Source organism: Pseudoliparis swirei, chromosome 2, assembly GCF_029220125.1.
Source record: "Pseudoliparis swirei isolate HS2019 ecotype Mariana Trench chromosome 2, NWPU_hadal_v1, whole genome shotgun sequence".
In the NCBI taxonomy this organism is placed as follows: Eukaryota; Metazoa; Chordata; class Actinopteri; order Perciformes; family Liparidae; genus Pseudoliparis; species Pseudoliparis swirei.
Genome location: NC_079389.1, coordinates 10107737 through 10120308, shown reverse-complemented (window position 1 = coordinate 10120308; position 12572 = coordinate 10107737). Strand labels below are relative to the sequence as shown.

At 42.9% G+C, this 12572-nt stretch overlaps 1 protein-coding gene across 3 annotated transcripts in view; it reads right to left on the bottom strand.

Moving 5' to 3' along the window:
* LOC130200912 (electrogenic aspartate/glutamate antiporter SLC25A12, mitochondrial-like) overlaps positions 1-12572 on the bottom strand; it is an 18484-nt gene extending 5912 nt beyond the window's left edge. Inside the window, exons 1-11 of one of the 3 annotated variants that reach the window (XM_056425495.1) lie at positions 12381-12572; positions 11894-11947; positions 9908-10050; positions 8740-8855; positions 7856-7995; positions 6141-6287; positions 5341-5479; positions 4203-4296; positions 3392-3476; positions 2055-2136; positions 679-837 (exon numbers count right to left, since the gene is read on the bottom strand). In XM_056425495.1, coding sequence (XP_056281470.1) covers positions 679-837; positions 2055-2136; positions 3392-3476; positions 4203-4296; positions 5341-5479; positions 6141-6287; positions 7856-7995; positions 8740-8855; positions 9908-10050; positions 11894-11947; positions 12381-12392 — 1171 coding nt within the window. In that variant the 5' untranslated portion in view covers positions 12393-12572. Of the gene's footprint in view, positions 1-678; positions 838-2054; positions 2137-3391; positions 3477-4202; positions 4297-5340; positions 5480-6140; positions 6288-7855; positions 7996-8739; positions 8856-9907; positions 10051-11893; positions 11948-12055; positions 12357-12380 lie in introns of those variants that run through there. The other 2 variants (XM_056425488.1, XM_056425503.1) reach the window with 2 other exon arrangements.

The window sequence follows — 12572 nt, the reverse complement described above, 5'->3', positions numbered from 1 at the left end:
AGGCCTGATCCCACTGTTGGTGGGGAACAGAGAGAGCTGTGTGGCCACGGACAAGATCGGAGGGAGGCTGGGTGCTACGGTGGCGATAACCGCCATACTGTTTCACCGCCTGTCCTTCATCAAGCCAGATGAACTTCTGAAGGAGCTGCTGAGTGACTGCTGCTGGTATGCAGCCAGAAAACAGCCGAGCGCGTCTGTCTCTGAGTCAATCACCCTCTTATCACGTGCAAGAGAGGAGGAAGGAAGGCAGAGGGAAGCAGATCAGAGCAACAAAGAGCTGCAGTGGTGGAGGTAGCAGTAGATGGCAGTCTTGACTTCCTTCATATGAGCAGCCCGGGGGTAGAAGTGTTGTGTATCACAAGCCATCAGCACCATTATCACACACCAGGGCGGAGGCAGATCAGACACCGCTGCTACATGAATTCTGCTGGTCATTTTCCTCGGGGAGCTCTCCCAGGTATTGAGATAATGCAAACGCGACCCCTGGGTGTTTCTTTATTCACTGCTGAACAGGGAGGGCAAAGGTTTCTGGTATCAATTAGCAAAGCATGCTGCTGATATTAGCACACTGACAAACCCTAATGCTTTCCCATCAGAGGGTTTGTTTTGCACAAGAGCCATATGTTGGCCTGCAAACAGATTTCCTTTTTACGCACGATAAAATCTGTAAAGGATTACCTCTGTAAAATCCGAAGAAGCCCTCGTAACGGAAGACTTTCTTTGCACAGTCGAAGCTGTTCTTATACATCAGTTCTCCTACGAAGGAGCCTGTGGAGCGCTGGTTCTGCATGCGCGTCTTCACCAGGTCGATGGGGTACACAGCCGTGGCGCCGGTCGCTACGAAACACAAACATTTGTTACTGGTCGAAATCTTTGCTCTGTTTTTCAAGAAAGGGCAGAATTTCTGAGTATCTCAAAAACATGTTACAAAGTATGTTAATACAAATACATCAGGTCGTATGGCTGTATTTAAAACTGGATTTACAACTGTAGACATTAGGGCAACAACTAATAATTATTTTCCTGACTGATTAAATGTCAGATAATCGTAAAGAAAATGCTGATTATACTTTCTAAGGTGGCATCTTTAAATTCCGTGCTTTGTCCGACCGAAAGTCCAACGGCCAGAGATGAACAATTTACATCATATATGCCAAACAACAGCAGAAGATCCTCACATCTGAGAACGTTTTTGCTTGAATAATGACTAAAACGATCAAATTCATGAATCAATGAATCTGTTGATCGATTAATAGATTTGATTATGTGTTCAGCTCCTGGACAGTTCTCTTGTTGCAAATTAACTTGCTATTGTCTTACACAACAGGGTTGTACGACAATAATTCTTCAGCTCAGTTTGGGGAGGGTACTTTTAATGGTCACAGAGAAATAAATAGAAGTGTGTTTGTGTATAAACTCTAAACAAGCTGTTATAAAGCTCAGAGGAGAAAGTCCGGTGACTGGGGAAACTGTTTAGTGTGGCAGCGCGTTGCAGTAAACTCCTGCTCTCAGCTTTACTTGCCTTGTCTCGTCTGACATCAAAGGCTGCTGTAATGACTCGTATCTCAAACATGCAAGCAGCTCCATCAGCACAGAGGCAGGGTGAGAAACAGCTCATTACCGACAGCATCACCATGAGACTTATGATAAATAGCTCTTTTTGACCCGGCCTGAGTTGGCTGCTGGTGAATGAGGATTGATAAATCCTTGCATGTTTGGGAACACACACACACACACACGCACACACACACTCGCACACACAGGATCATAGTGTTTTCCTATCTGAGGACCAGTTATGTCAGACTTCTTGTATCAGTTCCTTCCAGTGTAATTAGATGGAGAATTCCAGAGAGTGCAGTTACGGAAGATTTGTGTCATTCCAAAGCTCCGACTCCAACGACAGCCTGGAGCCACTGGAGGCACGGCAGCACAATGCCGGAGCCTCACATCACAAACCCTCTCCCATGCAGCACAATGGCCTCAGCGCGCCAGTCAGGCCGGCTAAGGTTACCCCTCGGGCGGGCCGGGTGCTCCGCCGCAGACATGTCACTCACCTCCAGCGATTGAGCCCAGACCAAACCTGTAGGCCGACTCTGCAGCCTGGAGCCAGGCGGACCGAGACGTTTCGTGAGTGGGCTGTAGAGGAGAAAAAGACACCAGTGGTTCAATGAATCTGGAGAAAGACAGGGGGGGAAGGGGGGGCAGAATACTAACCATGAATCGGCTGGCTATTAAACTAAAGAAAAACCAGATACATTGTGGAAAGAAATTGCTATGGAGTACTCAACAACGGAGGAGGGCGATGGAATGCGAACATGTCACAAACGTCTAATTCATCATCAGTCAGTATTAAATGTCATCGACTGACCAGCTCGGATACAGTACATGACTGTGTGAACCTCTAGCCAAGTTTCCACACATGGTACATCTGGGAGGCTTAAACTAAAGGTCTTCTTTTATTTTTACGACAAAGCATAATTTCTCTCTTATCTACTTGATCTCTGGATTGGTGTTTGATGTTGAAAGTAGAGCCCCTTTGTTTTCTCTGTGGAGCAGAAGAACAGATTAGCCCCACAACCCTTTTCCCTGTACAGATAAGTATCTACAACATGAATATTACACAGTTTGAGTGAGACTTTGTTAAAGTATGTGTGTGTGTGTGCAGCACTGCAGGTTGAGGCGCTGAGTAACTTCTCCCAGACCAGATGTCAAGGGAGTAGAGCAGATCAGGCTTTTCCTCTTCCCAGATGCTTCCACCAAGGGTTGCATGCTAACAAGATCGAGGTCTTGATCAAAGGTTTTAAACAATTAGCCTACTTCCACTAAAGGGCAGGCCTGAGCATTGCAGCATCCCCCCCAAAGGAATCGAATTCCAGACCTCTGAGCGTGAGTCCCAGGAGCATGAGTGGCCTGAAAGCTCTGACCACGGCCTGATATAGAGCCGTCTTATCCGGTGTAGGCAGGAACTATTTTGCCCTCCCAAATCCACCTTGACTCCCACTCCCCTCCTGCCATTAGCAGACATTTATAAAGGCTCCTAAAACTCCTCCAGCCCCACACTGATAAAAGCCTCTTATTAGCTTCTCAGATGTGTGATTGCAGCTCATGTGTATGTGCAGCTATACTGAATAAAAGGTGGGAAGAGCCTTTCATGGAGACGTGCAACGCAACAATCTATTCCTCTTCTATAACTATAATTGGTGTACTTTTATCTAGGAGATAAAGTAATGCACTTCACAAGGGAAGAAAAACATGGGCACTCTGGTAATTCAGCGAGTGAACATTCTCTCTTTTCAGCTCCTTTCTGAGAAGGAAGCAGAGTGAAAAGGGAGAAAGGCTTTGATAAAAGGCAGGAGGATGTGAGGGGCATTAGAGGAGTCAATCAGGCTACCTGTCTCTGGGCCTCTGCTAGGTGGTATGGCATGGCTCCTTCCTCCAATGGGGCTATCCTCTCAATGTCTGCATGGTTCAGCCGCCTTAACACACATCAGCAGGGAAGGAGTTAGGCCGGGAACAAGCAGCGCGCCCTGCATCTCCTGTGAGCAGTCAGTGATGTAAGATTTTCCACAGACCTTTTACTGGCATATAACTTGAAGTTACTGCAACTTTAATTTAAGCTTATTTACACAACAGACAAACAAATCTAGATGAGTGCCCGTGGCTCAACAAGTAAATAAAGGTGTTTTGTAACTAAATGTTCGAGACACAAACATTCCCCACGGACATGACGCTTCATAAAGTCTGCATCCATGTTTTATGTTTGTCTTGTAAATCAGCCACTGGAGACACTGTTGTTGAACTGAATGGGCAATAACTCTATTTTTAGAGCCAATAAACAGACCTGCAACATATTTATTCCATTCATGGTGATGGAATAAAAAACAAGGTTTTGTATGCATGTGTTGAATATGAGGAACAGCTGCAGTACCTACCAGGGTGATTGCAAAAATAGTGAAAATCTATTTTTGAGTATACTAGAACTGATTTAAGTGATTATGACTGAAGATGTGTAAATCTTTTGAAACATGTCCGTTTTAAAAATCTGTTTGTGGTTCCTTGTCGCTCAGTAGAGGTCGAGTTAAGGACAGCTTTAAAGTCTTTGAACAAAGACCAACATTTATGCTTTGAAAGTTGGTCGAAGTGAAGCTAAATCAACCTGTAAAGTTACCTTATATTTTTGCACACAAATACAGCCCCCTTACCCAGTTTGAGAGTGGAGACCAACGAGCTGGTACAGGATATCAATCTCCATCGGTGTGATTTGACCAAACTTAATTGCAGCATGAATAAAGTCCTCTACAATGCAATGAAGAGAAGAAGAAATGAATGGATGGCAACAGGACTTTAGAAAAATGGGGGGTTAGCCATGTCAGGTATTTTCTACAGGGGCTATTATCAAATAGTATTTGCAAATACTGTTCCTTGGTGTTTCTGTCAACATGTCCTCGTACCTAAAAGGCAGAATAGGTTGTTTGCCAATGACTCCCAAAAAGACGTATGACTGTCGGAGAGTACCAGCAACAGGCGCATGTTGGGAACTATATCTATCGTTCTATACGGACGTGTTTTGGGCTGAGGGCGGTCTGGTTATTGTAGATGCTTGCTGCCAAACAGGATAATTAAAGACATTACCAAGGAAATATTTCTGTTCTGTTCTTCAGCCTGCGGTACAGTAACTGAGCGTGCATTGTCTCAGCAGCGCCTTGCATCACTCTTTTATATGGACTTATATTCAGTCATTTACTGTTGCCTGCTGAGAGGCTCCATTAGCATCAGGTGGTCTTTCTAATGGTAGCTGTTAAAGTAGGGAAACGAGTTAGGTATTCACTTCCCCCACAAAGACCTTCCTGTCAGGTCCAAGGATTGCAACATTTGATTACAAGCCTGCTTCTCTGTTCTCAAATACTGCAATGATACACGTTTCTGTGACTGACAGATGACATTTGAATGCTGCTTTATACTCAATCTAATATGTTTGGCAATACAAATAAGATTTATTTGCAAATACTATTTGCCCAAAAGCTTTTCTTGAAGACGAAAACCATGGGGAGAAGGTAGAGGAACAAGAGTTTACAGTTTGCATCTTAATGGGAAACACAGTACGGAGGAGATGTCACTGACGGTGCCACGACAAGTTACACAGGTCTACATGGAGGAGGTGATCTGATTGCCAGGTTAAAAATGTTCATTTACCTTAGTAATTTAGTGCTACAGTAAATGTTCCCTGTGTTCTCTCACACCACTCTGTCAAGAAAGTTAAGACATCATCGCACAGCCACATTTCATATCACATATGACACATGACTCATTGCAGGGATGTAGGACGTGTCTTAGCTGTACCTTTGGTAAGAAGTGTGTCTTTGTGAGTGCCAGCGAGGGTGCTGTAAATCTTGCGGACCAGCTCCATGTTGTTGAGGAGGGCGTTGAAGGCATTGAAGTAGGAGAAGCTCACCATGTGGGAGGTGTTGCCTCCTGCAGCCTGGAGAAAGATACAAAGTCTGCCATTGCTTCTGTATGAGAAGGCTTCGTCGTGGATCTCATCTGCAGTATTTGAATATATAAACTACTAATTTGGATGTCCGAGTTAGCTGACTGAATCGATCCTCATAAAAGCCCTGGAGGTGTATTTGTGATTTGTGATATTGGGCTTTATCAATAAAATGTACTTGACATAACCTTTTACTTTCTTGTAAATATGCATTACATACTTTGTGGCCACTTGGGGACAGTTAAAACAAGCTGTGAACACGAAATGGACATTGTACATCCAGCAGTTACAGAGCAGCGTCGTCTTTCTGGACACCTGATGAATACAATCCTAATATCGAGCCCTCTTTTCGCTCTGTTTTTGGTCTCCACCAACTCCTCAAGGAAATATCTTTCTTTTTAGCTGTTAAATGTCCACTATGATCTTCAGCCAGTCGCGAACTGTGTCTGTCCTCATGCTGAGCAATGGCTTTAGCTTTTCAGCGGAAAACAACTGCCTGCTGTGGCCGAAAACGATGTTATACACTTGAAGCAAAATAGTAAAGTTGTGCACAAAACAGCTGAACTATGGGCTGGAACTATATAGAAAGTTCTGTCATATTAATTACAGCAACTGCAAAATCTTTACCAACTGGTATTAGTCTTAAACTTACAGAAACTAGGTTCTCCTCTACAAATGGAGTCAGCATGTGGTGTCTGATGGTGGCCATGATGTCGCTGAAGTCCAAGGCAGCGATGGTGCCACTTTTGTTCTTGTCTTTTTGTGCAAATGCCTGGCGGGCATGCTCCAACTGCAGCTCCTGCAGCAACACACACAGAGAGAGAGGAGGTCAAGCTGTTCGCTGGCAAAAGAGGCAAAGAAGGTGCTCCTGTGATGAGGATCATCACATTACAAGGGCACAGAGAAATAGAACATTACAGGATGAAAGTGTAATAATGTCAGTGTTGGAAGGACGTGAAAGTCATCACATGTGACATTGTCAGACATTGTTTTTTGTAATCACCACCGTCTCTCTGGAGACTAATGGAAACCATGTCCCAGGAAGTCTGATGTCGGAGTCAAGCCTCGTGGTGAGGCGGCCGGCAGGTGTGTCGGCAAGAAGATAATTAAGTATGACAACCGCGCAATCAGATGGGGATGCAGGGGGAGGCGATGTCTGCTGTCAGAGCTCATCACATATAACCAGAGGATCACAGAGCAACGTCACTGCATTATTCAGCTGTGACTCCATCTTTACACTCTGGCCCTGATAAGTGAATCAGTGGATTGTTGCTGGAGAGTATTTCTCACAATGTTTGCTGATTATATTGTTGAACACTCATGCTGATACTTTGTCGCCTCACAGACAGTGTATGTTTCAAGCTTACACGCGCTCTCTACCTTGTCTGCCAGATGCTGCAACAACCACAAGGTGGAAGCCAAGACTGTTTGAAAAACAAACAATCAAATCTACACATAGATGTGTACTGTTTAGTATTTTCAGTAGTGCTCAGTTACAAGAAATGAAATGTGCTTGGACATGACAGAAAAACAAGACAATAATAATTATAGATGTAATTTAAATCCTGTGCACACAAGAGTCTTTGGTGTAGCGGAGGGAAGCCCGAGTCCGGTTTGGTACACCACAAAGTGCTCTGAGGGATCCCACACTGCAGCGCAGGCTGTCTAACTCTCAGACCACCCAGCTTCTGCCTGAGACCACAGCCCTCGACTCCACATCAGGTTCCTCCCTGACCATAATGCTGCTGTTGCTGCGGCTGATGATGATTCAACAGCACAGGGGTCTCAGGGTGATACAGGGAGATACAGGCAATAGCCAATAAAGCAAAAAAACAACATTAAGTGTCTTAATTGCAAAATGGGCTACCGCAAACCACCAAAGCAGCTGAAAACACTTAAGATGCAACTTCACACCTCTACTCCATTATCTTGAAAGATCCTATATTCAATTCAATTCAGTATATTTTCTATTGCCCATTATATATGGCATCTAGTGTACATCGCGTCATTTCCATTTGTACCTCGGCAGGATAAAAAGGCCTCACCAAGGGATGAAGGTGGTCATTATGAGTGGTGTAATGTATTGACGCGCACTTTCGAAGATGTTGGAAAAAGAACTGAAAAATACATTCAGTGTGCTGTATATAGGTTTTCTCATGGTGCATCTACATACAACACTGTTTATCTGTCGCTCCTCTTGTGAGCTGCTGAGATCAATTCATTTCCACCGTACTAAGAGATAAAGTTGTAAGCAATACAAAAGTTTTTTTTTAAAGTCCCTATCCTCACTTTCATCCAGTAAGATGTTCAGCCACTCAGTTCTCCTTTATCTCACTTGGTCGGACACATCCAAAATAAAATACATACCTGGAGGAACTGGGTGAACTCAGTGTAACTGAGATTTTTGCTTCTTTCGTGGCCGAAATGTAGCCTGATGAACTCACAGTCCCAGTTGAAGGGGATGTGGTGATGCGCTGTGGTCTGGCTGAAAATGTCACGTACATTCTCTGCAAGAGTGAGAGACACGAGTGGGCAATAACAGGAGACAGAGGGAAAAACATGCAGGATGCAATTGTAACATCCATCTCACGTCCTCATTCCATTTGTAGAGAACCTCGTTAAAGTAGAGGAAAGACTCCATTTGGACTGCAAAGCTGAATAGGCTGCTTGACAGTCTCACTCACTTCTTTTACATTTCGAGGGTTTTGAGTTCATCCGGGAAATTGTCTGTATAAGCACAGCCCTCAATTTCAGTCGGCTTTATGGAGGCCCATTGCACAGAGTACAGAAGCTGCAGCTTCTTTGTCAGAATGTGTATCTCTTGGTTTACGACATGCTGGATGCATTTTGTTCTGCTTGTCAGAACGAGCTGGTTCTAATGTGATGTTCTCGAAGCTCGCCTGCTATCTTGCCCTGGGATGAGACTTGCTGCTAGCATATGTAATACATAAAGAAGACATGGCTGCTGCTACATTTATCGGCAACACATGCTTTAGTAAGGATAGCACTTGCGAGCCCACAACATTTAATGATGCACTCAAACGTGCCTTGAAACCCCCTATAGCAGTAATTTTTAGGACTTTTCCACCACCATTGTTTTATGTTTTAACTACAACAAAAAACACCTACAATACTTTTGTATTATCTGAAATCTTTCGTCAAATCAGTAGTTTAAACTACTCTATGTACATAACATGATGCTTAGTCCCCTTTGTTTAAGCGTGACACCCCCACACATACCATATACATACCAAATGAGACGTTTCCTGTGCCTGTCTTGTCAAACAGCTGAAAGGCAACTATGAACAAGGCATCCGGGGCGCATAGAACGGATTCAAAGGCCAGAAACTCCTGGAAAGAGATCAGTCTGTTTGGATAAGAAAGAAAGATTGATATCTGAAAACAATATATTTGGCAAAATTACCCCCCAAGAAATACTGGTAAAAAAACATTTACACAGATAAAAATACAGACTGACAAAAGGATAGAAAGCAAATGCAGTAATGAGATCCTGAAGTGATGTTTCAACCAAGCTTTAAATTTCCTTCTTGACCTTCAAAATAGCATTTGAATAAACAATTTTACAAAATAAACAAAGTACATTAGACAGATGTTCTGAATCTTTCAATCATTTCACAAGCTCTTCATCTGCAAAAGGAGTTCAAGTTCAAGTTAAAACATTTTCCATCAGAAGACTTTCTTGTGATGACTTGCTTCAAAGTTCATTCTAAACTACAAGTACTATTATTAACATTAGACTACAATGATCTTCAACTAGCCAACATGGATCAGAAGTCCTCGATGGGTTCAGAACTTCTTTTTTCATATTTTCAGCTGTTCGTGAGACACAGTGGAAGTCTAACTGCACTCTCATTATAGGTGAATACACGTGGAGCTAGAATCAGGGACTTCAGATACATTTTTGCTTCTCTTATCTCACTGTATATTAAATCAATCCGATGTAGGTGTAGGCCTTAAAGTTTAATGATGTATGATCATTTGAATACATGCATTCATTTGTGAGGAATCAACATAACCTATAATGGCATAATGTAAGTACATTAACACAACATAATCCTTAGCTAAAACAACATTGCACTGCTTTGGTCTTGTGAGATAATGCCCATTCATGTGCAGTAGTATCATGCTGACAGCATGTAATCTGCAAAGGAAACCAACCATGATGTTTACTTTTATTTAGATTTAGATAGCAGTGGTTGCCTCCAACGACAAAACTGTTGCAACTGCTGGGGAAATGTCAAGATAATGGATAAATCATGTTGTTTACCAAAAGGGATTACAATAAATATAATGGTCACTGTACGAAGAAATCCAAAGAGGCTACTTTCGACTAAATCAATTTATTACAGCCAACACTGGGAAGAGGACTTCCATGGCAACATCCGTGTAGCCACTCACCCATCTTTAGTGGTGTCAGCCACTCCAGCTATCAGCTCCACAGTTTTGGGATTGTACTGAGGCTGTGCATGTAGACCCAGGTAACTCTGGACAAAGTCTCTTGGGGTCATGTATTGCTCTCCATCCTCCACCGCACTGGCATACTGCAAATGAGACAGAGACAACATAGATGTCTCATATGTGGGTTTATATTACAAATCCATTGTGTGTACGGAGTACTCCTGAGAGTGAGAAAAGTTGATTGATCATATATCGGATGATTTTTCATCCGATATATGATAAATCAACTAGTCGGTTTTTACTGCAAGTCTTTTGATTGGAATCTCATTTTTATGAAACAATCATTTGTTTGTGTCCAGTTTTTATGCCACATACAGGCGCTACACAGTATTTTAAATGTATACAATGCTCTACTGCATCCCATCACAAAAAATGCATTGAAAAGTATCAGTCTCTTTCAAATTGTTGACTTCATTTGTTACATTTCCCTGCACTCAAGACGGCCATAATACTATCTTACTAACATAAAGAAATGTATCCACAACATAACATCAAATATAGATGCTGCATTTTGTGCCATACACTGTCCTGTAATATATGGCATGAGTAGGTGACGGGAACGGTATATAACTGCACTGTTTTACCTTTATTTTGTCAGGGAAGTACACAGTTACACAGATAAAAACCTGGAAGCTGCTTTCTGCCGTTTGCTGACTCCAGAGGAGCATTTGGGGGTCAGGGGTGAGCAAGTGTTGCTCTTTAGGTTTCTCCACCCGAATGTGATCTTAACGGTCAAGGGGGGGTTGAACTGGGACCTTCAAATCACAAGCCACAACTACCAACAATTGAATAAAAACTTTAAATACAATAATATACTATATATGGTAATATACTACATTTTCTGGAAGTTTACTCATTCATTATTTATGATTATAGTAAGCAGATGTGAAATATTCTCTCTTTTTCTGGCCGATCTAGTGATTTAAATGCATAAACAACTAAGGTGCCCAAACCAAATTCTCATTGCTGAAATGAAAACACGCAGGGACAATAACTTAATCAATAACGAGTGCTGTGTGGAGACTCTATTAACTTGAGTGAAGCAGCAACATGCACAGCCAATATAGAGCTGTCCTTAGTATGAGACCTCATTCGGGCTTTAACACGTAAAGTCATTTATAGAGCCTGGGTTGGGTTTCAAGTTGGAACCGAGATAGCTCTGGAAACACTAGCGCCACATGAACTGGCAACAGAAAGGCCACGCTCATGGGTCTGAGCCAAGCTCAGATAGAGAGAGCAGCAGATAAACAGAGAAAGAGTGTGGGAGGAGACCTTCACGCCAAGTGTTTTCAGGGCTACAATTCAATGCACTCTGCTGAATTAAGTGAAAATATTAATTCCAAGCAATTTATTGCCACATTACTCCATCACATGATTGTGTATCCATTTACCCTCACAGTGGGCTTCAAGTAGTTCTTAATCAAATTATACAGGCAGTCAGAATAAGCTTCCAGCAATTAACTCTTCCACCTGACTATGCATTGCAAATTAAGCAGCCCTCATATTGTGGAGTCAAGAGGATCATAAGGCAACTTGTACCACAAACACAGTCCCTACTTTCAGGAACAACTTACGACTCCAAACAAGACTTGTTAGGGTAAACAAGCCGACACACGAACGACAGGGACTTGTTTCTTTGAAAGGTGGCAGGAAGCGTGGGATGAGAAATGCAATGACATGCTGAAGATCAGAAAACACATGAAGTGAGAGCAAAGGGGGGATTCACTGTTGAAGCAGATCCAAAATTAGTCATAGCATTTGTGTGACCTTTACTGAACTATTTATCCCAAAGGACACCACAGGGACACGTAATGACTACACGTTAATACACTTGTAACACACAGTTTCTGTATGGAGGCTATATGTGTGGTTGCCATGTCGGTTAAAGCTCGAAATGTTTTGGTTACTGTGAATAAAAAATCTTACCTTTAGAAAAATAGTCTTCAAGCCATTGGGATCGGCTCTTTGGGTTGCTTGCACCTACAGCCAGAAGAAAACTCAGTCAGATTATCACAATGGTGGCTATCATTAATAATACTGTCTTCAGTCTGTTTGTTACTCAAATGAAAATGAAGTTCATGCTCTCACTGTTTAGCTGTGATTTTCTTAACAATCGACCATGGACGGATGTAAACAACGCCATGCATTTTAAAATCAGCGTAAATGAAACCTCTTCAAGCCAAACCTGTCTCGTAAACAAATGCAACAGAGGAAATAAATGACAGTTGTCTCTGCGAGGCCGGCAGAGATGCGCCTGTGTAAAGCTGCAGCAATACAAGGGCGGGGGACTCCGCTGCATTGGAGAAAATAGCGTTCACCCCACGCGTCCGCACAGACATGCTGCCCTCCGTATCCGACGGGCGATTTGCTGCCTTTAAAACGAAAATCTGATAAGAAATATCGACGGAGTCACCTTGACCGCCATGCTGAGTGTGACGTCAGCTACAGTGAAGTAGCGCAGGCGCTGGGCAGGAGGATGCAGCGGGCATGACAGGACCGCCCGACGTCTGAGACACCAGATATATATATATTTATTTATTTATTTTTAGCCGAGCATTGTCATTTTCTGACTCCAGGGCGGTGTGTCGTCCGAGGAGCCGCCGAG